The sequence below is a fragment of the Muscardinus avellanarius genome (genome assembly GCF_963383645.1).
Source record: "Muscardinus avellanarius genome assembly, chromosome: 7".
In the NCBI taxonomy this organism is placed as follows: domain Eukaryota; kingdom Metazoa; phylum Chordata; class Mammalia; order Rodentia; family Gliridae; genus Muscardinus; species Muscardinus avellanarius.
Window position 1 is genome coordinate 70,507,928 of NC_137793.1, and position 25,970 is coordinate 70,533,897.

At 44.2% G+C, this 25,970-nt stretch overlaps 1 protein-coding gene across 2 annotated transcripts in view; it reads left to right on the forward strand.

The window, feature by feature from the left end:
- Positions 1 to 25,970, forward strand: part of SLC30A10 (solute carrier family 30 member 10) — a gene marked incomplete at both ends in the record, with an annotated part of 45,144 nt that overhangs the window by 14,032 nt on the left and 5,142 nt on the right. Inside the window, 2 exons of one of the 2 annotated variants that reach the window (XM_080699062.1) lie at positions 17,397 to 18,027; positions 18,736 to 18,813. In XM_080699062.1, coding sequence (XP_080555188.1) covers positions 17,397 to 18,027; positions 18,736 to 18,813 — 709 coding nt within the window. Of the gene's footprint in view, positions 1 to 17,396; positions 18,028 to 18,735; positions 18,814 to 25,970 lie in introns of those variants that run through there. The other variant, XM_080699063.1, reaches the window with a different exon arrangement.

The following is a 25,970-nucleotide window of genomic DNA, read 5'->3' on the forward strand; positions in this document are numbered from 1 at the left end:
AAGACCCTGTTTCATAGCAAAAAACAAAAAGACCTGAGGGTATAGTTCAAAGGTAGAATGACCCTTTTTTTTGGTGGTACTGGGGTTCCTGGAAGCCCTTCTACCTCCGGGCTACACTCCCATACCTATTTTTACATTTTTACTTGGAAACAGGGTCTCCTAAGCCAGCGCACGCGGCTGGCTTCGAACCTGCGCGATCCTCCTGTCTCTGCCTCCCAAGCGCGGGGATTACAAGCGTGCGCCACCACGCCCGGCAGAATGACCCTGTTTTCAATCCCCGGTGGGCAGAGAGGTGGAGACCATGTGGAAGAGGAGATATGGTTATAGCCATGTCTGGAGGAACATTTCGCACAATTGCCCTTTTGGCTACAAGTCACAGCACTTCCATATGCAAAATGTATTCATCCCTCCCCAAGATTCCTAAAATCCCATCCAATATGGCATCAGCTCAAGGCCCAGGATCTGGTTATCTGAAACAGGTCCAACATGAATGAGGTATCTCAGGTACAAGTAACTCTTCATAAACAGCTCCTTGAGGATATTCCTTTGACTTGAAGATCTGAGAACTGAAGGAACAAATGGCCTGCCCTTCACACACCCAGCGTACAGTGGTGCTATGTGCCTGACTGCACTTAGTGTAGACGGTCTCCACGGCTTCAGCAGGGGGGCTGTTAGTTTCCTGGACGGGGTTCCTTTCAGTGGTAGGGAGTGTGCGCTCCAGATCCTTATCAGCCCTCAGAACTCTTGCTTTTCTGCCTCTGAGAGACTTCTGTGGCTTCCAGTCCCTGATCTGATCTCATCTAACCCCCTTTGAAGAGTGTTTGGGTAGGTGTGCATTTCCTGTCTTTTTTGTATCTTCCTAGCCTCCGGAAAACTCTTTTCTTCCTCTAGCTCAGTCTGCCCATTGTTTCTGAGAGCAAATTACTTTCCCTCTCATTTTCTTTGTACCCAAGACTGAAGCATATAATAAAAATGAGTCTTAAAAACTCACTCCTACCTATTCAAACAATGACTCTTTGGTAGTCAGTAAACTGCTGTGACCTGCCAAGGTCAAAATACCTTTACTTAACCATTTAAAGCTGACAGCTGCTGCCCTGGAGACCAGAATCTCAATCTCCATGTGTTTCTTTGGCTTATAGATAGTCATTTTTATCTTTCTGAAGGTTCCTGCAAACTCGCCATATGCTAGAGCTTTTGAGAGTCATAAACAATACCTTTTTCTTACTCTCCTAAGTCTGGAAGCAACTGATAGATAAAGGATGACAGTGAAATATAAAATACCAGTGTTTTCGCTGGGCATGGTGGCACATGCTTGTAATCCCAGCATTTGGGAGGCTGAGACCGGAGGATTGCGGTTCGCAGACAGCCTCAGCTACTTAGTGAGGCCCTCTGCAACTCAGTGAGACTCTGTTTCAAAATAAAGAATAAAAAACAGGGCAGGGGGTGTAGCTTGGAGGTCAAATGCCTCTGGATTCCATTCCCAGACCCACACACACACACACACAAAAAAAAAAAAAAAAAAAAAATATATATATATATATATATATATATATATATATATATAATCTGACATGTACAGGGACAAAGAGCTTTGTCATAGTTCATTCTGGAATCAAACTCATCCACCCAGTCCCAGACCGCCCTCCCAAGGGCCGACCTGCCTCAGCTTCCCTCATGTACTAAAAGTACAGGTGTCTGTGGAAAGGCAAATTTGAAAAAGAAATCCCAGCAGCAGTTAGCTGGGCCTGCCTTACTCATTCTCCCAAGCCTACAGTCAGAGAAGTACCTCTAAGAGAGGTCAAGGAAGAAGTAGACAGAGGCAGAGTGATTCTTTGGTGGAGGTACCCTTGTGGAAATGTGACACTTTGGGAATGGAGGGTCTTCTTAATAGGTGTGCGCGTGCACACACACACACACACACACACACACACACACACACACACAGTGAGCTGGGAGGCTCCAATGTGAATTGGGCAGAGCATGGGTCAGCTAGATCTGTTTATCTCCCTGGGAAGAAGAATATTTTGTAAAGAATCTCAGAGACAACAGATCCAATTTGACATCACCAGATACCGATAGCTTAGATCACCTTCCCTACCCTTTCCCACAGTGTTAGGCTCTGATATGTGTGCCCCACTCAACAAGTTATAATTAACAGCCACAACATGACACAATGTGGGAACCATACAGATATACTACAAAGAAAAGGTTTAAAAAGGAACTAGCGCTGGGCGTGGTGGTGCACTCTTGTAATCCCCGCGCTTGGGAGGTGAAGACAGGAGGATCGCGCAGGTTCGAAGTCAGCTGCGCTGGCTTAAGAGACCCTGTTTCCAAATAAAAATATAAAAATAGGTCTGGGAGTGTAGCCCAGAGGTAGAAGGGCTTCCAGGAACCTCAGTACCACCAAAGTAAATAATAGAAAATTTATATGGAATAATCAGTGTATACATCTTGGAAAAGTTTCTGAATATCAAGGGTAAAGAAAGAACTCAAGTGGGGCGCAGTGGCTCACGCTTGTGATCCCAGCATTTGGGAGGCTGAGACAGGAGGATCATGGTTCATGGACAGCCTCAGCTACTTAGCAAGGCCCTTTGCAACTCACTGCAACCCTGTTTCAAAATAAAGCATAAAAAAATAGGGCTGGGGGTGTAGCTCGGGTCCATCCCCAGATCTGCAAAAAAAAAAAAAAAAAAAAAAAAAAAAAGAATCCATAGGTATCACAGTTTTCTACAGAGGAACAAATATCAGGCCAGATTCATACTCTTCATAGCAATATGCAATGCCAAGCCACAGTGAACAGATGAATACACAGTCTCCAGAGATAAAACACGAACCTAAGGACTTTATATATCAAATCGAAGTTTTGTTCATTTCTAAAAAGCACCATAAAGGTACTGTCAAATATATATGTAGAACTTAAAAACTCTTCTTTGAAAAAAAAATAGATAAAAATCCAGTTAACCAAAATGTGAGTCATAACGAGCCCTGAAAGAGGAAAGCCATTCTATGGAAAGCTGTTGGTGAGCAAAAAGCCAATTTGAATGTGGAATGGTGGCTGCATTGCTCCCAGGTTCATGGGCACAGGACAGAATCTAACTATTTTAGGTACCAAGGAAAAGAACATTAGGAAAAAAAAAAAAACAGCCAATGATATAAAATCCTAGTGGAAATGGAACTTCATGTATGTTGATTATTGTTGTTGTTGTTGTTGTTGTTTTGTGGTACTGGGGATTACTCCCAGAGCATGCTAGGCAACTACTTTACCACTGAGCTACACCCCTGAGCATTTTTATTTTATTTTCAGACAGAGTCTTGCTGAGGCTGGAGTCAAATTTGTGCTCCTTCTGCCTCGGCCTGCCCAAGTAGCTGGGGTTACAGGTGTGATCCACTGTGCCTTGCCATAGATAAAAATAAAATGAAGAAATATAACTGTTTTTCTTTGAAGATGGTATAATTGTCTATTTAGATAATGTCAGGAAATCTATGAAACAGTTTTAAGAGCTTATAAATAAATTTAGTAAAGTAAGATGATAAAAGGTTAATATAAAGGTTACATTCTTATACACTAGCAGCAGAAAATAAAAGAAATATAATCCCACACACTTTTGATAGAAGTATAATTTGGTATAATATTTTGAATGGCAATTTGCCAACAACTCTATATAATTTTATATGCTTAGATATATATACTCTTCAACTCAGTATGCCCAAGAACATATATTCCCAAAAGTAAACAATGATATATGCACAAGAATGCTTACTATGATGGCTTAAATTCTATCTCCAAGCTACATCTCCAACCCTATTTTTTTATTTTTATTTTTTTAATTAATTAATTTTTTTTGGTGGTACTAGGGGTGGAACCCAGAGGCTTTCTACCTCCGGGCTATACTCCCAGACCTTTTTTTAAAAAAATATATATTTTATTTGGAAACAGGGTCTCGCTAAGTTGCTGAAAGCCTCACTAAGTAGCTGAGGCTGGCTTCGAACCTGCGCGATCCTCCTGTCTCAGCCTCCCAAGTGCGGGGATTAGAAGTGTGCGCCATCACGCCCGGCCCAGCCCTATTTTTTATTCTTTATTTTGAAACAGGGTCTCACTGCATTACAAAGTGCCTCACTGAGTAGCTGAGGCTGTCCGAGAACCAGGATCCTCCTATCTCAGCCTCCTTAAATAAAGAATCACAATAGTGATAGCAACAATGATAAAAGCCAAGTGTAGGGATGATGTATACCTTAACTGTGAAGTGGTATGCACAGGCAAGAATGAGGTGATCCTGAGAACCTCTCGGAATAATGACATCCGATGAACTCCAGAAGACCAACATTTGAGATGTCTCACATAATGACAGAAGCTGCCGAAATTGTTCACTGTAGAGTCAATATTCATCTCAGAAGCTCATGGTGTCATTTTACTCTCTCTAGCTTTAAAAACTTGATCAAGCTTTGGCTTCTCTAAACCTGTTTTCTCCATTAAAATGAGGACAGTCACTTATCTTTTAAAAAGTTAATTATTGCCAGGTGCAGTGTACACACATCTATAATCCAAGTACTCAGGAGGTTTTGAGGCAGCAGAATAACAATTTTAAGGCTTCGAGAGCAACTTAGTGAGACCCTATCTTAAAATAAAAAATAAGCCTGGCCTGGTGACACACGCTTGTAATCCCAGTACCTGGGAGGCTGAGACATTAGGATCACAGGTTTGCAGCCAGCCTCAGCTACTTAATGAGGCCCTTCACAATTTACTGAGATGCTGTTTCAAAAAATTACAAGCGTGCGCCACCATGCAAGCTGGGCGTGGTGGCGCACGCTTGTAATCCCCGCGCTTGGGAGGTGGAGACAGGAGGATCGCGCAGGTTCGAAGCCAGCCGCGCTGGCGTAAGAGACCCTGTTTCAAAAATATAAAATAGGTCTGGGAGTGTAGCCCAGAGGTAGAAGGGCTTCCAGGAACCCCAGTAACCCTAATAATAATAATAATAATAATAATAATAATAATAATAATAAATACAAAATAGTGATGGGGTGTAGATCAGAAGTAGAATGCCCCTGGGTTCAATCCCCAGTGCCACAAAAATAAATAAGTAAATAAATAAATAATTAAAAAATTTGCATAGTGGTAAAACATGCCTGTAAGACCAGTACTTGGAAGCTGAGACAGAAGCATTGCAGGTTCAAGGACACCCTCAGTAATTTAGTAAGAACCTGTTTCAAATTTTAAAAAATAAAATATATATTGGGGTATAGCTCAGAGATAGAACACACCTGGGTTCAATCCCCTGTATGAAAAAAAATAATTTTTAATTGATGCATAAAAACTGTACCTATTTGTGGGGTACCATGTTATGTTTGGATACATGTATATATTACGTGTCCTAACTTTTTTCTAACCCAGGGACATTCTAACTCCGAGCTATACCCCCAGCCCTATTTTTTATTCTTTATTTTGAAACAGCGTCTCACTGTATTACAAAGGACCTCACTAAGTAGCTGAGGCTGTCCAAGAACTAGGATCCTCCTGTCTCAGCCTCCCAAGTACTGGGATTACAAACATGTGCCACCACGCCCGGCTGCATCCTGACCTTTTTATTTGGTCTGAGGATTACATCAGATAATGCAGTGCTGCATGGTCTATGGTGTGAAGCCCTGACCCTTTTGATCAGGAGCTCCTCATGCTCCTCTGAAATTGGTCCATGCCGGACCAGGAGCTGCCAGCGCTTGTTGATGTTTTCCATGATTTCCTTTCCGGTTTCCTCTCTCCTTCCCTCCCTCTTTCCCTTCTTCTCAACTTCATTCTTTTATTCATCTTTTCTTTTACTTCCAGCCACCCCTTCTACTCCTTAGGATCTGAAAGTACAGGTTCTTTTTCTGCCCTGTTCTCTGTTATATTCTTCTTTTGGACTAGTGCCTAGAATATGACAAATTTTAATTGACTGACCTAACAACTCGCCCCCCGCGCCCCTGCTTCATATTTCAATAGTTTGCTCTGTAAGTCCCAATTCTTTACCTGGCTGAGGAGCCGCTGACAGACCCTTGAGTCAGGAGCCTCATCTATTCAGCCACCTCCAACTCTGTTCTTTGGTCCTGGAGTATGTTGCATCCTCACTTGTACCCCTTGTTCTTGCCTTCTCTTCCGTAGTATAGTCAGGGTTGGTGCCCCTCCAGGAGAGAGAGGCTGTGTGTGTCTCACGAGCTGTATCCCCGGTGCCATATGATGTACTTGATTCTTCATGGTGAACAAATGATTGGGTGAATGACCACGAGGCTGCTTCTGACATCCGCCCCCGCCCCCATTCTGATGAACAGCACTGCTCCCCAGTCACCCAAGCCCGACCCTGGGGACAGACTCCACTGTCTGCATGTCCCTCTGTTCCCGGAATAGGCACTCAGTCTCTGAGCACTGCAAATTCTACACCCACGGTCTCCTCCTGTCTGCCTCTTCCCTCCTGTTTCACTAGTAGAAGTCGCCAGCATCTCCTGTCCAGGTGGCTGCAAAGCTTCTCCCTCTGCTTTGCCACCTCCTTCAGCAACGTCCACCTCAACTATACTCCGAGCTTCCAGCTGCCTTGTTTTTCTGAAAGATAAACCCTATTATGGTTTTCCTGTGATCACAACCCCTTGGTGTGTAGATTCCCAAAGTTGGCAATACCACCCCAGAGGGGATGCTGGGATAATCCAGGGGGCAGTGTAGTCTCAGATGCAATTAGGGGTCATTAAATAAAAATAAGGGAAGCAGAAGCACCCAAGGAAACCGAGTAATTGTTTCTTTCCCTTGAAAATGGTGCTTAGGTATGCCGGGCGTGGTGGCGCATGCTTGTAATCCCCGTGCTTGGGAGGCAGAGACAGGAGGATCGCGCTGGTTCGAAGCCAGCCTCGCTGGCTTAAGAGACCCTGTTTCCAAATAAAAATATAAAATAGATCTGGGAGTGTAGCCCGGAGGTAGAAGGGTTTCCAGGAACCCCAGTACCACTAAAAACAAAAACAAACAAACAAAAAAAAAATGGTGCTTAGGTAAGCCAATAAGTTTGGGAATCTATGCTTCACAATAGCTTCCTGTTTCCTTCAGAATAAGCTTTAAATTCCTTAGCTTAGCACACATAGCCCTTCTATGACGTGGCCATGGCCTGGTCGTGACGTTACACGTATCCCAAGGCAGTCAATCATATTTATCATATTTTAGTATACCAACAATCAAACTGCATAGGATTTTCTTGTTTCTTATCCTCCCTTCAAAAGGCCTGTGAAATTTAAATTTATTTTAATTTAATTTTAAATTATTTTAAAATAATATTTTAAATTATTTATTTTAAATTATTTAATTTAAATTTAAATAAATTTAAATTTATTTTGGGGCCTTCCAGCACCCGACACATAGCAGGTGTTATACAAATATTTGCTGAATTGAATTTGTCTAGGTAGTGCTGGAATAAATAAGTGAGATTTCTTTTCTTTCTTTCTTTTTTTTAATTTTTTTTTTTTTTTTTTGAGTTCTGGGGATGGAAACCAGGGCCTCATGCATACATGCTAGGCAGGTGACCTCCTACCACTGAGCTACACGCCAGGCTCAGTTTGTTCAAATTTAAATGTATTTTTCTTCGATTCTCCCCTCCCCCCCTCTTTTTTTTGTACTGGGGACTGAATCCAGTGGCATTCTGCTCTGAGCTACATTCCCAGCCCTTTTAAATTTTTGTTTTGAAACATGGTCTAAGTTGCCAAAAGTCTCACTAATTTGCTGGGGCTGTCCTAGAACCTGTGATCCTGTTTTAAAGCCTTCCAAGAACTGGGATTACAGGTGTGTGCCACCACACCTAGCTTCTCTTCTTTCTTCAGTGATGGCCTTGAGCATCACTCTCCATTTCATTTGAAAAGCAGGTGAACCACACCCCATCACATCAGGTCATCCATTCTTTTAGTTTTTCCTTCATCCAGCCCCCAAACATTGACTCCTACACTTGAAAAGGCGGAGAAGTAATACACATTGACTTTTAAATGTGTGCAGCACAATTCCAGGAGCTGGGAAGATAATGAGGGAAATGCAGTCCTGCTAATAGGATGTGTGTTCGGGTTCGGTGGTCAGGGGGACTTCCGAGGACAGTCACTAGAGTCAAGGCCTCGGTGACAAGAAGCGGCCAAGCGCATGGACAGCGGGGAGACCCTTGCAACCCGAGGGAACAGCAAAAGCAAAATGAGACCAGCATGTCTGAGGAACAGAAAGAAGAGCTGTGTGGCTGGCAGGTGGGAGCCAGAGCGTGGGGAGGCCAGGAGGCGGCAGAGGCTTTTCAAACTTGAGGGCCACGTGTATCAGGCTTCCGGGCATCTGACCAGGAGTAAAGCCCGCCAATAACAATAACTTAAACATGATAGAATTTTTTTCCTCTTGTGTGTGAAAGAAATGTGAAGGGAAGGCTTTCCTCGCTGATGTATATGGCTTCAAGATCATTGGAAATCCAAGATCTCCCCTGCAGCAAACACCCCAAAATGACTTGGCTGCCCTAGGTTCAAGACATATTCTCATGGTCTTAGATAACTATAAGGGGCACAGCTGTCACATTCACACTCCAGGCAGCACACTAAAGAAAATGGCAAAGAGGCATGCCTTTTGCATTTAAGGAAATTCCTGGAAGTACCACATAACATTTCCATTTATAGTTTCTACGTCCAAACAGTCACATGGCCACAGCTAGCTACAAGAGCAGACAGACATTGTAGTCTTTAGTTAGAGAGCAAAATACAAGTTAGGGGAGGGCTCAGCAACACACTAAGAATCAGGGCTCTGCAATTAAAAGAAACGGGAACCTGGACTCGGGGTGGGCAGCTAGGCATCTGTTGTACACCAGGGAAAGAGGTCAGGGTTTTATTTGAAGTAACAGGGGAGAGCCAGACTTAGTGGCACACATCTGTAACCTCAGTATTTTGGGAGGCTGAAACAGGATGATTTTAGGTTTGAGGCTAGCCACAAACAACTCAGCAAGGCCATCAACAACTTTGACTCTATTTCAAACAAACAAACAAACAAACAAACAAACAAACAAACAAACAAAAATAAAAAAGGTGTAACTCAGAGGTAGAATGCCCTGGGTTCAACCCCCAGTACCCAAAAAAACCCAACAACAAACAAACAAACAAACAAACAAACAAAAAACCACAGGGGAGGATTTTGCAGAGGACAACACGAACCTGATACATATTTTAGAACAACCACTCTGAGCTGGGCATGGTAGCGTATGCTTGTACTCTCAGTTCTTGGGGGCTGAGGTAGGAGGATCACAGGCTCACAGCCAGCCTCAGCAACTTGGGGAGACCCTATTTCAAACTAAGAAATAAAATAGGGCTGGGAGTATAGTTCAGAGGTAGAATGCCCTGTACCACAATTAATTCCCATTAACACACACGTGAGCACACACACAATTCATTCTCTCTCTCTCTCTCTCTCTCTCTCTCTCTCTCTCTCTCTCTCTCTCTCTGTTTGCTGGGTGGTGACTGTAGTGAATGAAAAACTGAGATGAGATTCTTGCAATGATTCCGGTGACAGATGACGGCGAACAGTGGAGATGATGAGACAAAAGTAAATGATGACTAGCAATATATGTCAGAAGTAGAGTGAACTAGACACGTTGATGGTTTGAGTTGAAGAATTAGGGAAGAGCTCTGGCTTTTGATCCCATCAGTGAGGCTAATGCTGATATTCTTGAGATAGGAAGCTGATGGGATTTGTCTGGAATGTCTATTGACTATGCAGTAGAGATGCTCAGTATGCACTGAATTCAAGTTTGATGAAGCCCAACTGGAGGTCTATCTTTGGAACTCCATCTGAATATAAAATAAAGCCATAAAATTGAGGGAGATTACCAATGCAATAATCATGGCGAGAGAAGAGTGAGACTTGGACCGAGTCCTGGCATGCCCCAACATTTAAAGATTTAGTGAAAAAAGCAACTGTCAGTGAGATATAAGGAAAGACAAAGAGAGTAAAGTGTTCAAAAGTCAAATGAAGAGAGCATTTCAAGAAGAGAAGCAAGGTCTTCAGGAACAACTGTTGCTGGTAATCCCAGCCAGACAAGGATACAAAACTAGTGGATTTGGGAATGCAAGGGCCATGGGATAGATTAGCAAAGCTGTTCAGTGGATGGTGGACACAAGTGGGTGAGGGAGAGAAGGGGCTGTGAGGAGAGAAATGACTTCTTCAAAAGTTTTTTCCCCCCTCTGGGGGGGAGAAGAGAAATGGATCAGGAATAACTCCCCCACCATTGAGGAGGAATTAAAGTAAAAAAAGGTCCTTTTTTCCCCTGTGTGTGGTACTGGGGCTTGAACCCAGGGGCATTCTACCTCTGAGCTGCACCCCCAGTCCTATTTTTTATTTTGAAACAGGGTCTCACTAAGTATCTGAGGCTGGCTGCAAACCTGCAATCCTCCTGTCTCAGCCTCCCAAGTACTGGGATTACAAGTGTACACCACCATGCCCAGCTAAAGGTTCTTTTTGATTGTCTATTTTTAAATTATTATTATTATTATTATTATTATTATTATTATTATTTAAATTTTTATTGGTGCATTATATTCATACATTATATTGGGGTAAAAAACTTGTGTGTACATACATGTACATATCACCGATTTAACCCCTACCCAATTCCCACCCCATCCCCTCCCTATCCCCATTTTATTTTTTTTATTTTTAATTTTAATTTTTTTTTTTTGTGGGTCTGGGGGTAGAACCCAGGTGCATTTGACCTCTAAGCTACATCCCCTGCCCTTTTTTTTTTATTCTTCATTTTGAAACCTGTTCTCACTGAGTTGCGGAGGGCCTCCCTAAGTAGCTGAGGCTGTCCCCAAACCACGATCCTCCGGTCTCAGCCTCCTGAATGCTGGGATTACAAGCGTGCGTCACCACGCCTGGCTCCCATTTTATTATTTTTAAAGGATTAAGTTTATATCTTTATGAGCTTTGAGTGGGAAGAAAAGAAAATTCTTAGCCCTTCATAAAAGACATAGGCTTCTGACCAAGGATTGACTAGCAGTATCTGGTTGCAAGAGACAAAAATCTGACTTAAAGTTGCTTAAACAAAAAGGAAAAATGTATTAATTTTTTTAAGTTGATTTAAAAAAATTTTTTTAACATTAAATTTTTTTTTATGTGGAACATAATGAAAATGGCATACATTCAAACTGTGCTTGGCACAAAATGTATTAATTTATATGATCAAGTTGGGCCCAGAGACTTGAGTTTCATTAGGGATTCTGTTTCACTGACTTTGGACTCCTTCTCTTTCCTCTCCTACTACAGATTGAAGTGTTTTGGGGGGAAAAGTAGTAGGAGATAGGACTATCCTCATATCTTAGTGACCAGAAATGAAGCTCCCCTCTCCCAAACCCACTTTGAAAATTATGAGGGAAGCACTTTGGCCTGCTTTGGCTCAAGTGCCTATCTCTTGAACCAAGCATTGTAACTTGAGAAACTGTGGGCAGTTCTTTGTAGAGTACATGCCCATCTGTGTTATTAAGCTTCCCTTCACGGTGACAGGATACCTGAGATGATCAACTTACAAAGAGAAAAGGTTTGTTTTGGTTCATGATTTTCAAAGTTTCCATCCATGCTTGCTTGGCCCTGTTGTTTTGGGGCTGTGGCAGCATAGTACATCATGTCAGGAACGTGTGGTAGAGAAGGACTATTCATCTCACGGCAGTCAGGAAGCAAAGAGAGAGACAGGAAGGGGCCAGAATCCCAACCGTCCCACCAAGGGCACATTCTCCATGACCTAACTTCCTTCCACTAACCTCCCCCACCTCTTAAAGATTCCAGCGCCTCTTGATAGTTCCACAGGCTGGAGAACAAGCCTTTAGCACCTAAGTGTTTGGAGGACATACTCAAAATGGAGCACCATCTCTGTGTTCAAAGAGACAGAATACTTTCCTAGAAGGGAGAAGGGGAGAGTTCCAGGTGATCAAAAATTTAAAATCTCAGTTGATCCATTTCAACTCCTACTGTGCATACTTTCTAGAATTTGTGTAGATTATGGGTGCATGGCTTCATAATTACAGCATAGCAGTGCTTTGTATTTTTCTGTTTATTTGTAGCTTTATTCTTTTATTTGATGCTCAAAACAACAAGGCTCAGAATTGGTGGCTGGTCTGTGGTGTACAGTAGCTTTGTGTCAAAGGTTAAATATCTTATTTCACCTCTGGACCCCATTTCAATGTTTATCAATTGTCTCTCAACTTCTGATGATAGTAAGGTTATGTTTTTCATTTAGATACTCCAATTCTCTTTCTTCTTCTGACATGTGACTAACAGACAATACAATAGGTTGCACAAAGAAATAATAGCCATGAAAACTGAGAAGGTTGGAGTTTAGATTTGTAAAAGAGGAAAAATTTGTAAAATTTTTTCACTTTATTTGATTTATATTTTGATACTGGGGATAGAATTCAGGGGCATTCTACCTCTGAGTTTTAATCCTTGTCTCCCACACCCTTTTTAATTTTGAGTCAGGGTCTCACTAAGCTTAGATATAATCTTTCATTGCAAGAACAAATAGCATTTTGGAGAAGCCCCACAGATGCCTTTAAGTAAAGGCAAGTTGGCAGACAGCTCTGAATTCATATTAGAACTGCCTCCTAGACCAACTGCAGCCCACAGTGATCTGTTCCCCCTTATTGAGGAGGACTCGTGGAAAGTGGGGTTGACCAGTCTCTAGTGTTTATCTTCTTTGTATCCTATGCCTATATTATTAGAAAAGAAAAACGTGTCAAGAGTCTCTGAAATTTAATGTATTCTAAAATTTTAAGAGTCAAATATATACTTTTGGAGTACAATAATTTTAGATACAAAATACATATATATATATATATATATATACACACACACACACACATACATATTACATAATAATACATATTCTTTTTGTGTGTGTCATACTGGGGGTAAAACCCAGGGGCTTTTCTACTTCCAAACTATACTCCCAGACCTATTTTATACTTTATTTGGAAACAGGGTCTCAGTAAGTTGCTGAGAGCCTCACTAAGTAGCTGAGGCTGGCTTCGAACTGGTGCGAAGCCTCCCTTCTAGGAAAGAACTGGTGCGATCATCCTGTCTCAGCCTCCCAAGTGCTGGGACTACAAGCATGTGCCACCACGCCTGGCTTGAGATCCTGTTTTAAAGTAAAAAAATAAAATATTTTTTTATTTTTAAGTGTGTGGCTTAGAGCTAGAATGCCCCTGGGCTCAACCCTTGGTACCAAAATAAATAAATAGATAAATAAATAAATAAATAAATAAATAAATAAATAAATGCTTTGGACAACACTCTCTTTCCTAAAGAGAACATCATCTTTTGTCATTAGAATCCCCCAAATGAAAACAAAAACAAGCTGAGAACTGGGCGTGGTGGTGCATGCTTGTAATCCCAGGATTCCGGAGGTGAAAACCAGAGGATCCCAGGATTCCGGAGGTGAAAAACAGAGGATCACGTTCATGGACAGCCTCAGCTACTTAGCAAGGCCCTTCGCAACTCAGTGAGACCCTATTTCAAAATAAAAAGAATAAAAAATAGGTCTGGGGTGTAGCTCAGAGGTAGAATACCCCTGGGTTCCATCCCCAGTATCACAAAAACAAAAACAAAAACAAAAAACAGGCTGAGTGTGGTGGCCCATGCCTATGACCCAAGTTCTTGAAAGGCTGAGGCAGGAGGATTGCAAACTCAAGGCCAGCCCCAGCAACTTAGGGAAACCCTATTTAAAAATAAAAAATGAAAAGAGCTGGGGGGTATATCTTGGAAGTAGAATGTCCCTGGTTTCAACGTCCAGTACAAAAAGAGAGACAGAGAGGAGAGAGAGAGAGAGAGAGAGAGAGAGAGAGAGAGAGAGAGAGAGAGAGAGAGAGAGAGAGAGGGAAAACAAAAACAGCTGCTTTTTTAGTTTTTAAAACAACAACAAAACACTAGCTTGATCATTTCTGAGTCAGATGCCAGGATAGAATTTTTAGTGTCATAATCTCTGAATCTATAAATTATGGTGCATCAAGTTTTGCAACAACAAAAAGTATACTTGAAACTCCTTTCATTTGTTTAGAACAAAAGCCTTAAAGACGATCAACTTAGTGAAGATGAAGGAAGCACAGAAGCTTTAGCATTTGATGCTCAGATCAGATCTCGTGCCTGTCATTTACAAATTGTGTGATTTGGGCCAAATTAGGTAAAATCAAAGGGCTTTAGGTTTTTCACACATAGACTAGTTTGTAATGAAATAGTATATACTAATTTTTAAGTGTTTTCCAGGGGTATTGTGAGAGTGGATGAGAAAATACCTGTAAAGCACCAGGTGAGGCAAAGTAAGAGCTCAATCAAAAAAAGCTGTCAAAACCCCATAATGTCCTAAAGAATAAACGGCAGCCTAAAACTTAGGTGTGTGTGTGAGAGAGAGAGGGAGAGAGGGAGAGAGGGAGAGAGAGATAGGGGGGGACATTTCTTCATGGTGCATTTTGCTCACTGTCTGACAGCACTCACCGTTTCTTCAGGTCAGGAGCTGGGTGGGCCCTGGGCAGACTCTTCCCCAGCCCCCAGCTTTCTAGTTCTACATCTCCACTGCTGGGCATACACAGTTCTTGTTACCTGTCTTGGCTGGAGGAATGACTCTATAGTGGGCAGGAGAGAGTATTCCTACTGACTTCCAGTTTTCCTTTTGGTTCTGAATGACAAAGAAATACAACCAGCAAGGAATCCTTGGGTCCTGCCAGAGGACTTGCAAAAGGCCCTGCCTTCTTGTCTTGACTGTTTTGCTTGCTGTCCTGGTCAATGCTTTAGAGGTTCTACAGTCTCCAGAAACTGGGAAGGAGGCATGCTTGAGTGTAACTCTCTTGTGTATTAGACTGTGTCATCCGTTGTGCAGTGGTGATTCTATTCCACAGTGATGTAGTACTAACCCTAGGACTAGTGGCGGTAACAGTAGAAAGCATTTCTTGAGTGCCTACTATGTACCAGACACGGTTATGAATACTTTACACACATAGTAAGCATTTTATACATATTAACTCATTGTATCCTCACCTCATTATTATAATGATTCTCACTTTACAGCAGTAAAAGCAGGCCAGGATGATTAAAGAACTTGTCCAAGGCTACACAGCTTCAACACTTTCACTGGTCTGCATCTACTTCTACATTATCAATCATTTTTTCTATTCAGTTTTAGATAATACTTTGAATGATCGATCTCCTCAAGTTCTCAGCATAGGGATATTTTCCTGGAGGTGGAAAGGGAATGTTTAATAAGCTTTCTGAGTTTGGAGGTCATCTCGTGGTAGAAGGTGGGACCTTGCAATCAATGTTGCTGCAGCATGATTGTCAGGGGTGCCTAAATATCTCTAAAAGACAAGGGTATGCTTTATGAGACCATAACTAGAAGTTAGAGTGTTCTGCTAATGGATTCTGTGGCTTTTTTTCCCTTTGAGTCAGGGTCTTCCTATGTTGCCCAGGCTGGCTTCCACCTCCTGAGCTCAGGTGATCCTCTTGCCTCAGCCTCCAGTAGCAGGGAATACAGGTGCATGTCACTTGCTCCTGGAGTGTGTGTGTGTGTGTGTGTGTGTGTGTGTGTGTGTGTGTGTGTGTGTTTTAAATGAGACATTCAAAGCCGGGCGTGGTGGTGCACACCCTTGTAATCCCAGCATTTGGGAGGCTGAGATAGGAGGATCGCGGTTTGTGGACAGCCTCAGCTACTTAGTGAGGCCCTCTGCAAGTCAGTGAAATCCTGTTTCAAAATAAAGAATTAAAAAAAAAATTGGGCAGGGGGTGTAGCTTGGAGGTCCAATGCCTCTGGGTTCTATCCCCAGACCTGCAAACACACACACACACACACACACACACACACACACACACACACACTGAGACATTTTTATTATTTTAGTATTTTTATTCATTTCTAAGCCAAAGCATGTGTCCCCCGCCCCCCAGGAATGGTTAAAGATCAGGGGTTGGGAAATGGGGGAGAAGAGAGAATAGAGATTACCGGACTTCACCTGCAGATCCTTTGTGAAATAAGAGTGGAAAACAACACTCCCCTCCCCAAAATTCTGAACAGCCAGTCTCTGAACAGACCCGCAGCAGGGCCTTCTTCAAGGGTCTGCTCCTCAGCTTCTCTTAGGTCCTGGAGACAGTTCCCTTTGGGATAACTTTTACTTGGAATGAGGCCTGTTGCTAACCAGAGAATCTTTATTTGGAAGAAACCATGTAGATGGGTCGATTGAACTGAGAGCATCAGGCCATGCTGTCAGGACTGGCCAGGATGATGCAAGTACACGGGGGCCACCAGCTCTGGCTTCTTTGGTGGCCAAGGGACTTATGTCTACACAGAGCAGACCAGTCTTTGAGTGCTGGATGGGAGTCCATGCTTCAGAAGTGGGATGGGGTTCTAACGAGTGCCTGCAGCTTCCCTACAGAAAGCTGGCCGGCCGATGGCACATGTCTGTAATCCCAGCTACTTGGAAGGCTGAGACAGGAGAATCACAAGTTAGAAGCCAGCCTGGGCAGCCTAGTGAGATCCTGTCTCAAACTGAAAAATAAAAAGAGCTGAGGGTGTGGCTCTCAGAGGCCCTCAGAGAGCATTGAAAAAGGAGACTGTGCTGCATAAGACTATGACAGTGAATAAGGCTTGAAGTGAAACACCCCTGGGTTCAATCCCCAGTACTAAAAAACAAAACGAAACAAAATTTAAAAAGGAGCAGGGTTTGATGGTGAAAATCCAGAAGGGAACCACGAGGCTGTTGTGCCACAAAGTAACGGAGAAGAACCCTGGGGTCTTCCAGAACACTGCAGGAGCAGGATTAAATGGCTTTCTCCCGGTGGTAGTGGAAAGGGGGTTATGGGGCGGCTGAGTGAGGGGCGCATTCACGTTTAACAACATAAAAAGCAGGAAGTGCCCTTCAGGGCTGGCCCAGGGTTAACAGGACTCAGGTTAATGTGGAATCTATATTGCTACCAGCGGCTGGGCACGTAGGCAGAGGTGACCACGTCTACCTGAGCGACACACCCACAGCAATCAAGGTCTTCATCATTACGACTCAGCGGAATAGACCGGCAGCGGGGAGGCCTACAAAAGCAAAAGCGGGGTCCTGGGCAAACCCCGCCTCTGCGTGGGGGGGTCTGTAGAAACTGACAGGCACACAGGCTCTCCCATCCGCAGCTCCCCTCTGGGCCCCAGTCTCTCCTAGAAGGAGACACTGGGCCACTTGCCAGGTCGGGCCAGGCGGCGAGTGGGAGGGGACAGGGGCCGCGGGAGGTGGGGTAAGGCCGGTAGATACGAGGCGCCGCCGCTCCTTTAAACTCTGGACCTGCGGGGCCGGGGGCGCTCTGCTGGCTGATCACCCGCGGGCCGGCGGGCGGCGACCTGTTGCGGGGCCGCGGGGCTGCGGAGATGGGCCGCTACTCGGGCAAGACGTGCCGCCTCCTCTTCATGCTCGTGCTCACCGTGGTCTTCTTCGTGGCCGAGCTGGTCTCGGGCTACGTGGGCAACTCCATCGCGCTGCAGTCGGACTCCTTCAACATGCTGTCCGACCTGATCTCGCTGTGCGTGGGGCTGGGCGCGGGCTGCATCGCGCGGCGGCCGGCACGGGGCCCGGGGGCCACCTTCGGCTACGCGCGCGCCGAGGTGCTGGGCGCGCTGGCCAACGCCGTCTTCCTCACCGCGCTCTGCTTCACCATCTTCGTGGAGGCCGTGCTGCGCCTGGCCCGGCCCGAGCGCATCGACGACCCGGAGCTGGTGCTCATCGTGGGCGCCCTGGGGCTGGCGGTCAACGTGGTGGGGCTGCTCATCTTCCAGGACTGCGCTGCCTGGTTCGCCTGCTGCGCCCGGGGCCGGCGCCCCCTGCAGCATCCGCAGCAGCAGCCGCCGCAGCTGGCTCAGGGCGACCCCTCTGGCCCTTTTGGGGGGCCCCGGGGCGCTGCGACCACGACAGCCCCCCGCATGGACTCAGCGGTGACCTTCCGGGTGGCCTCAGTCGAAAGGAAACAGGAGAAGGGGGCGACCGTGTTCTCAAACGTAGCAGGTGCCTTTCAGTTGCATCCTTTGCAGGGCTCTGCCCTTCGCGCCTTGGCCCCGCGCTCCCTACCCCTCCCGCACGGTCCCCTGCTCTTCACCCCACGCCCTCTTTATCTTCCGTGTGTGTGTGTGTGTGTGTGTGTGTGTGTGTGTGTGTGTGTTCCCCTTTTACTGCGCCATTACCTCCATCCTCCTATCAGCGTATACCCCACAATTTCTTTTCGTTTTTTTTTTTTTTCCTTCCCTTCCTGGCCCTCTTAGGCCCCTTCTCTCTTTTCCCTTCCCTGCATTTTCTCTGTGTGCAATATTGATTTTCCTCAGCTCTTCTTCAGCTCTTATTATTGGGCAACAGAGCGTCCCTCCTCCCCTGCACTGGTTGCTGTCTGAACTTTGTTTTTCTTCCTTCCCCCTTTGCCCATCCTCTGCCCCTTCGGTATTGTGGGTTTTGGGGGTTGGGCTCCCGTTTGCCCCCTTTTTTGTTTAACATGAAGGGGAGTGGGGAATGAAGGCCAAGGGTGGACCACAAGGCTCTTTCAGGACTGAAATGTTCTGCTCTGGGCTGTGCTGGCGCCGGGTTTTGGCAGGGGCTGGGGGGCTGGGGTGGGGCCCCATATGCTAAGTAGGAATTTAAAATAACAAAACTTTATTTTGAGTCCATTGGTTTTTTTTGTTTGTAGAACTTATACACAACACAAGGTTTCTTCTTTGAATGCAGGTGATTCCCTGAACACCCAGAATGACTCCGAAGAGTCACTGAAAAGGGAGAAAAAATCGGAAGCCTTGAATATCAGAGGTAGGACTGACTTGGAGCCATTCTGAAATCGTTTTCTCGGGTACCTGTGGACTGTGCTGGGCTCTTCATTGATGTGGACTTTCAATGATGCAATGATGTGTTTGAAAGTAGACCAGTTACCTGCACAGACTATGACCCTGCTGCTTGCTTAATCGCTGCATCGATTCCGAGGGAAAACTAGTTGCTAATGATTTATCTTTGCTCTAGTTACAGTGTGATAATGCTGCCTGCTCCAGAAAGGCACAGATCTCTGCCATGGGACTACTTTGCTTTGTTTTGTCCAGCCTTGGATACTGCTATCATAAAGGGTAGCTTATTTTCTCTATCGTCTACCTGTAAACTGTGTGTGTGTGTGTGTGTGTATATATATATATATATATATATATAATTATTTTATTTTATTTTTTGTGGTACTGGGGATGGAACCAAAGGGGTTCCATTCTGGGCTACACTCCCAGACCTATTGTTTTTTTATATTTTATTTGGAAACAGGGTCTCTTAAGCCAGATGAAGCTGGCTTTGAACCTGCGCGATCCTCCTGTCTCAGCCTCCCAAGCTCCGGGATTACAAGTGGGCCACCACGCCCGGCTTGTATATGTATATTTTGAGACAGAGTCTCCCTGAATAGCCCTGGCTGTCCCTCAAACTTGTGATCCTCCTGCTTCAGCCTCCCAAGTAGCTGGGATTCCAGGCATACGCCACCAGCACATCCAGATTCCTGCTACTCCGCTGAGCGGCCTTGCTGTGGTTCACAGGAGCCCCTTTACTTAGGAAGGTCTCGGGCTCAGTACAAGACTGGCTCCACCTTAGGCTCGGTGTTCTCACCTTGCAGCCACAATGAAGGGAAGGAGACCACAGAGTAAATGTTAGGGCTTGAAAAGTGGACTTTTACCCTTCGACTTTAGAAAATAGACTTTAACCCTTGCACTTCGCAGATGAGGACACGGGGTTCAGAGTCTGGCCACTTCCTCAAGTTGCCCTGGCTGGCAGCAGAGGTGGCCCCGGCTTTTCCGCCACATTTTTGGCTCTTTGCATAATCACACCCCACCTCTGTCTTCCAAACAGGGATGTTCTCATCCGGTACACGTATCCCTCGAACAGCTATGCTTCTAGCATCTCAGCCATTGCTTTAGAAAGCAGGGCTGCTACCCTCCCTGGGTCTGCAGAGGGAACACCTGCTGAACAAAAATCATTTAATTTTCATTACTCTTTCTCTCATTTCAACGGGAATAAGAAAATGAATTCCAAGAAATATACTCTGTCTCCTACTGCAAAGCACTGAGAAAGCATAATCCTTCTAAAATTCTCATCTATTTGTTTTGTAATGGTTGATTTTACTTGATAGGGTCAAACATGAACCATTAACATGTGGCATAGTGTCAGGAGGACAATTCTTTCAGTATAAACATAAGTAGATGAATAGTGGTCCTGATATCACCTGCAAACACATCCCTTTCATTTATTTGAATGTGTCCTTACAATTCTTGATTTTTTTCTAGAAAGAGCATCCTTTCATGATCACTTGTAAATGCTCAGTACAAACCAACTGTGTTTGTAGTTATTCAACAAATTCAGCAGGACTCATTGCTTTTCTAAGCTGGGACACTTGTCAAATTTCAAATTACCAATTTGCAATATCTACCTTTCAGTTACACCCCAGCTTAATTCATTCATTCACTCACTCACTCACTCACTTACTTATTTACGGCTTATGGTGCTAGGGACTGAACCCAAGGCATTCTACTTCCAAGCTACATCTCCAGCCCTACTTTATTTTATTTTTTCATTTTGAAATAGGGTCTCACTAAGTTGCTGAAACCTCACTAGTTGCTGAGGCTATCTTTGAACCTGTGATTCTCCTCTCTCAGCAAACCAAGTATTGGGATTACAGGTGTGTGCCACCATGCCCAGCTTATTTGTTTTAAAAATTTGAAACAGGATCTCACTAAGTTTCTGAGAGTCTTCGTACATTACCATGTGCTGGCCTCAAACCCATGATCCTCCTGTCTCAGCCTCTCAAGTACTAGAATTACAGGCATGCATCACTGTGCCTGACTTTGTGTTTTGTATTTTCTCCCCAAAGTTAGCAAGCAAAGGCCAAGTGCAGAGATTTTCTGCCTTTGCAAAGCACATTTGTAAGTATAACGAGACAGTGTCCAGGTCTGGGACTCCACATTTAACATCCCAGGCTTTCTTGCCCCCCAGAAGTGGCTGCAGCCTCCCTTGAGTGCTCTGTGGGAGATGCCTTCTTCAGGTGTCTGAGAAGCCTTCTTTGAGAGGCCTTCTTCCATGAGAGTGTCTGATGTGCTCGCCCTCAGACCTGTGACAGTACCCTTGGCTCAGGGAGTGACTGCACACAGCAGCGATGACTGGATATTTAAAAAAAGCTACAGGAAGGAATGTTGAGCGTTTTTACCATAAAGAAAGGAATACAGTTTGATGAGACAGATATGTTTACCCTGACTTGAACATTATTTGATAGACATGTATCAAAATATCACATAGTAGCCGGGCATGGTGGGATACACTTGTAATCCCAGCATTTGGGAGGCTGAGACAGGAGGGTCTCAGTTTTCAGATAGCTTCAGCTACTTAGTGAGGCCCTCTGCAACTCAGTGAGACCTTGTTTCAAAATAAAGAATAAACAAATAGGGCTGGGGGTGTAGCTTGGAGGTGCAACGCCCCTGGGTTCCATCCCCAGTACTGCAAACAAAACAAAACAAAACAAACAAAATATTGCATGGCACCCCATAAAGAGTATCATTTTATGTATAAATTTTAAAAATAAAAAGGAAAGAGTCATGCCAGGGGATAATGACCACGCTTTCTTCATCTTTGCGTGGGAAGCCAGAAAACTCAAGGCATTATTACATCTTAAGAATTTAGGCATGGGGTGGGTAGGTGGTGCTGTGGCTCAGTGGTAGGGCACTTGCAGGAGGCCCTGGTGTGATTCTCAGCACCGCAAAATACCTACAGACATACATGCATACTGCACTGATGTGCTGAAACTTGCCACAGCTTGGGGCTTTTGTTTTCCTTGGGTGCTGGGCATTGCACGCAGGGTCTGTGCATGCTGAGAACGCTCATCCCTGAGCTACCTTAGTCCTCAACAGTGTTTTGAACTGAAGGTCAAGACAATTTGAGTCCTAAACTCCACTTGGTATAGTATGATTAATGTTTAGAAAGTTAATTAGAATTCAAATAGACTAGCAAATAGTAATAAGTTGTATGTAAGGATAGGTTTTTTTTTTTTTCCTCTCTCATGAATCATTTTCTTCAACTTGTGTCTTTGTGTATGTTAGGATGCAAAATGAAATTTTTAGTAGGGACTATGGAAACACAAGTTTGAAAGCCACTCTCTTGTTTATAATTCTTAGGAACTCAGTGGTACTTATCAGGAGGAAAACCTGCAATGGGAATTTAGAACTTCTATGGGGCAGGATGCACAGTGGACCCCTAGTCAGACCTTCCAGCTTATAGCGACACTAACATTTTCTAGCTGTGTGACCCAAGACAAGTTACGGAGCCACTCTGTGTCTCCCTTTCCTCATTCGTGAAATAAAGAGAGTCCCTAAGAAAAGTTAATATAAAAATAAGCTGAAAAATGCCTAGCGCACCTATGTTGGTTGGCATTACAATCATTATTATTATTGTTGTTTTTATTAGTTTTTTGTGGTTCTGGGGATGAAACCCAGGGCCTTGTGTCGTTAGTAAATACTCTTCCACTGAGCTACAGTTCTACCTCTATTATTATTATTATTATTAATATTATTATTATTATTATTATTATTATTAATTTATTTTCATTAAGTAGAAGACATACCAGACATGGTGGTACATGCCTGTCATCCCAGTACTTGGGCGGCTGAGATGAAAGGATGGCAAAATCAAAGCCAGCATGTGGTAACTTAGTAAGACCTTCAGCAACATAGACCGTTTCAAAATAAAAAAAATATAAGTGGCTAGGGGTGGAGCTTAGACATAGAATGCCCCTGGGTTCAATCCCTAGTACCAAATACATACATATATACATACATACATACATACATACATATTACATACATACATGTGTAAAAGACAGGAGTTACTCTGTCATAGGAGTTAAGACTTACTAACCAGAAAATGCTGTCTTATTGAGTACTTACATCATATGCTTCCAGTGCAAGAATTTAAACAAAGAAATGGCCAAGTATGGTAGCCTGTAATCCCAGTACTTGGGGGGCTGAGATGGGACGATTGCAGGTTTGTGCACAGCCACAGCAACTTAGTGAGGTCCTCTGCAACTTAGTAAGACACTGTTTTAAAATAAAAAATAAGCCGGGCGTGGTGGCGCACGCTTGTAGTCCCAGCATTTGGGAGGCTGAGACCGGAGGACGGCGGTTCGTGAACAGCCTCAGCTACTTAGTGAGGCCCTCCACAACTCAGTGCGACCCTGTTTCAAAATAAAGAATAAAAAATTGGGCAGGGGATGTAGCTCGAAGGTCCAATGCCTCTGGGTCCCATCCCCAGGCCCACAAAAATAAATAAATAAATAAATAAATAATAAAATAGGGCTAGGGGTATAGCTTGGAGGTAGAATACCCTGGGTTCAATCCTCAGTACCACATTAAAAAAGTAAAAATAAATAAATAAATGAATAAATAAACAAGGAACTGCAGGGTGTGACTCTAATCCTCTTGCCACAATCTCGTGGAGAGAAATGAGGCTCACATGCAAGAAACAGTCAGGAATAGGGGACGGCGCAGGTTGGGGATGAGTCAAGCGTGCTTAGGGAATGTTAGGCTTTCCTGCTTGTAGGAAGCACTTCGTACTGTCCTGGAGGGAGTCAAAGCCTTTGTCTTTGCTTCCTGCTGGAGGGACAGGTGTGTAGAATAACTTCCGGGAGAGCAGCCTTTCCCTCCCTTCTGTGGCTCAGAGGGTCCAGGCAGGAGAAGGACCTCTGGGGACGGCTTAGGGAAGAGGGAGGCACAGAATTAGAAAACAAGAATGTTTTATGTGGGTCTTTTTTTTTTTTTTCTGGTACTGGATCCAAGGATTCTATCTCTGAGCAACACCCCCAGCCCTAATTTTTAAAATTCTTTTTTTTTTTTTTTTGGTGGTACTGGGGTTCCTGGAAGCCCTTCTACCTCCGGGCTACACTCCCAGACCTATTTTTACATTTTTATTTAGAAACAAGTTCTCCTAAATCAGCGCGCGCGGCTGGCTTTGAACCGGCGCGATCCTCCTGTCTCTGCCTCCCAAGCGCGGGGATTACAAGTGTGTGCCACCACGCCCGGCTTAATTTTTAAAATTCTTTAAAAAATTTTTTGAAACAGGGTTTCACTGAGTTGCAAGGGGTCTCACTAAGTAGATGAGGCTGTCTGTGAACCGTGAACCACCGGTTTCTGCATCCTGAATGCTGGATTTACAGGCGTGTGGCACCATGCCTGGCTTATTCCTGTATTTTTCTGGGGAAAAGTGGCCACAAATTATGTTTAGTATGTTTACAGAGTGCCATTTCAACCACACTGTTCCTCAGAATCCTGCAAGTGTTGCCACCAGGAGGAATTAGCTCAATTAAAGCACCTTACGTGGGAGACAATTCAGTCTTAGCCATGAGTGAGTTGTTAAAAATTTGGAGTATTATGAATTCTTCTACTGAATGAATCTGTGCAATATACAGAAAGACAAAGCAGGCCTTTCTTAATCTGGGGAGCAGTGCTTTGAAACCTTCCACAAGCATTTAGATCACCTGGCGTCTTGTTAAAATGAAAGTTTGGATTCAGTAGCTGTTTGACAAGTAGCCTGGCTCTGCGGGGCCTTGGCCTTCTCACTGGTGTATCAGGTGGGACTGGAGAGCTTGCACCATCATTACTTTTTTTTTTTTTCTCTTTCTCTATTCATTTTATGCCAATTTTATACCCTCCCTTCTGACCTAGGATCAGTATGTTCCTTTTTAGTGAGGATCTCCTGGACTGGCAGGAGAGCTCCAGTACAGGTTAATATGACCAAGGGCTTGGTAAATTCTGTGGTACATCATGGGGGTTTTGTTCTCCTGGCTGTGTTCAGTGGCCAGGGAATCTACATCTAAGCCCTTAAGTTCAGCATCACACTTTGCATTTTTAAGCAAGTGTGCTGACAAGCTTAAACATTTTTTTTTTTTGTGGCATTGGGAATGGAACCCGGGGGGGTATTCTTCCTCCAAGTTACACCCCCATCCCTATTTTTTATTCTTTTTTTGTGGTACTGGGGTTCCTGGAAGCCCTTCTACCTCCAGGCTAAACTCCCAGACCTATTTTATATTTTTTATTTGGAAACAGGGTTTCTTAAACCAGCGCAGCTGGCTTCGAACCTGCGTGATCCTCCTGCCTCCGCCTCCCAAGCACAGGGATTACAAGTGTGCGCCACCACGCCCGACTTTTTTTATTCTTTATTTTGAAACAGGGTCTCACTAAATTGTGTAGGGCCTTACTAAGTAACTGAGGCTGGCGGCAAACCTGCTATCCTCCTGTCTCAGCCTCCCACATGCCGGGATTACAAGCATGTGTCACCACCCTGGCTTAAAAATTATTTTTAAGCCTTCTCTTTTGGGCCACTAACACTGTGTCCAGCCCTACTTCTGGCCGGACACACCCACCAGCGCCGCCATTGCTGCACTGGAATGGCACGCGTTGCTTCTTTTTCTTTTTCTTTTTCTTTTCTTTCTTTCTTTCTTTCTTTCTTTCTTTTCTTTTTTTTTTTTTTTTTTTTTTTTTTTTTTTTTTTTTTTTTTTGGTGGTACTTGGGTTCCTGGAAACCCTTCTACCTCTGGGCTACACTCCCAGACCCGTTTTTATATTTTTTATTTGGAAACAGGGTCTCTTAAGCCAGCGAGGCTGGTTTCGCACTTGCGCAATCCTCCAATCTCCTCCTCCCAAGTGCGGGGATTACAAGCGTGCGCCACCACGCCGGGCTATGTTTCTTCTTTAAAGTGACACCTTTCAGCTGGGCGTGGTGGCGCACGCTTGTAATCCCCGCGCCTGGGAGGCGGAGACAGGAGGATCATAGGTTTACCGCCAGCCTCAGCAATTTAGTAAAGCCCTCCACAACTTAGTGAGACTCTGTTTCAAACTAAAGAACAAAATAGGGCTAGGGGTTCATCTCAGAGGTAGAATGACCCTGGGTTCAATTCCCAGTAC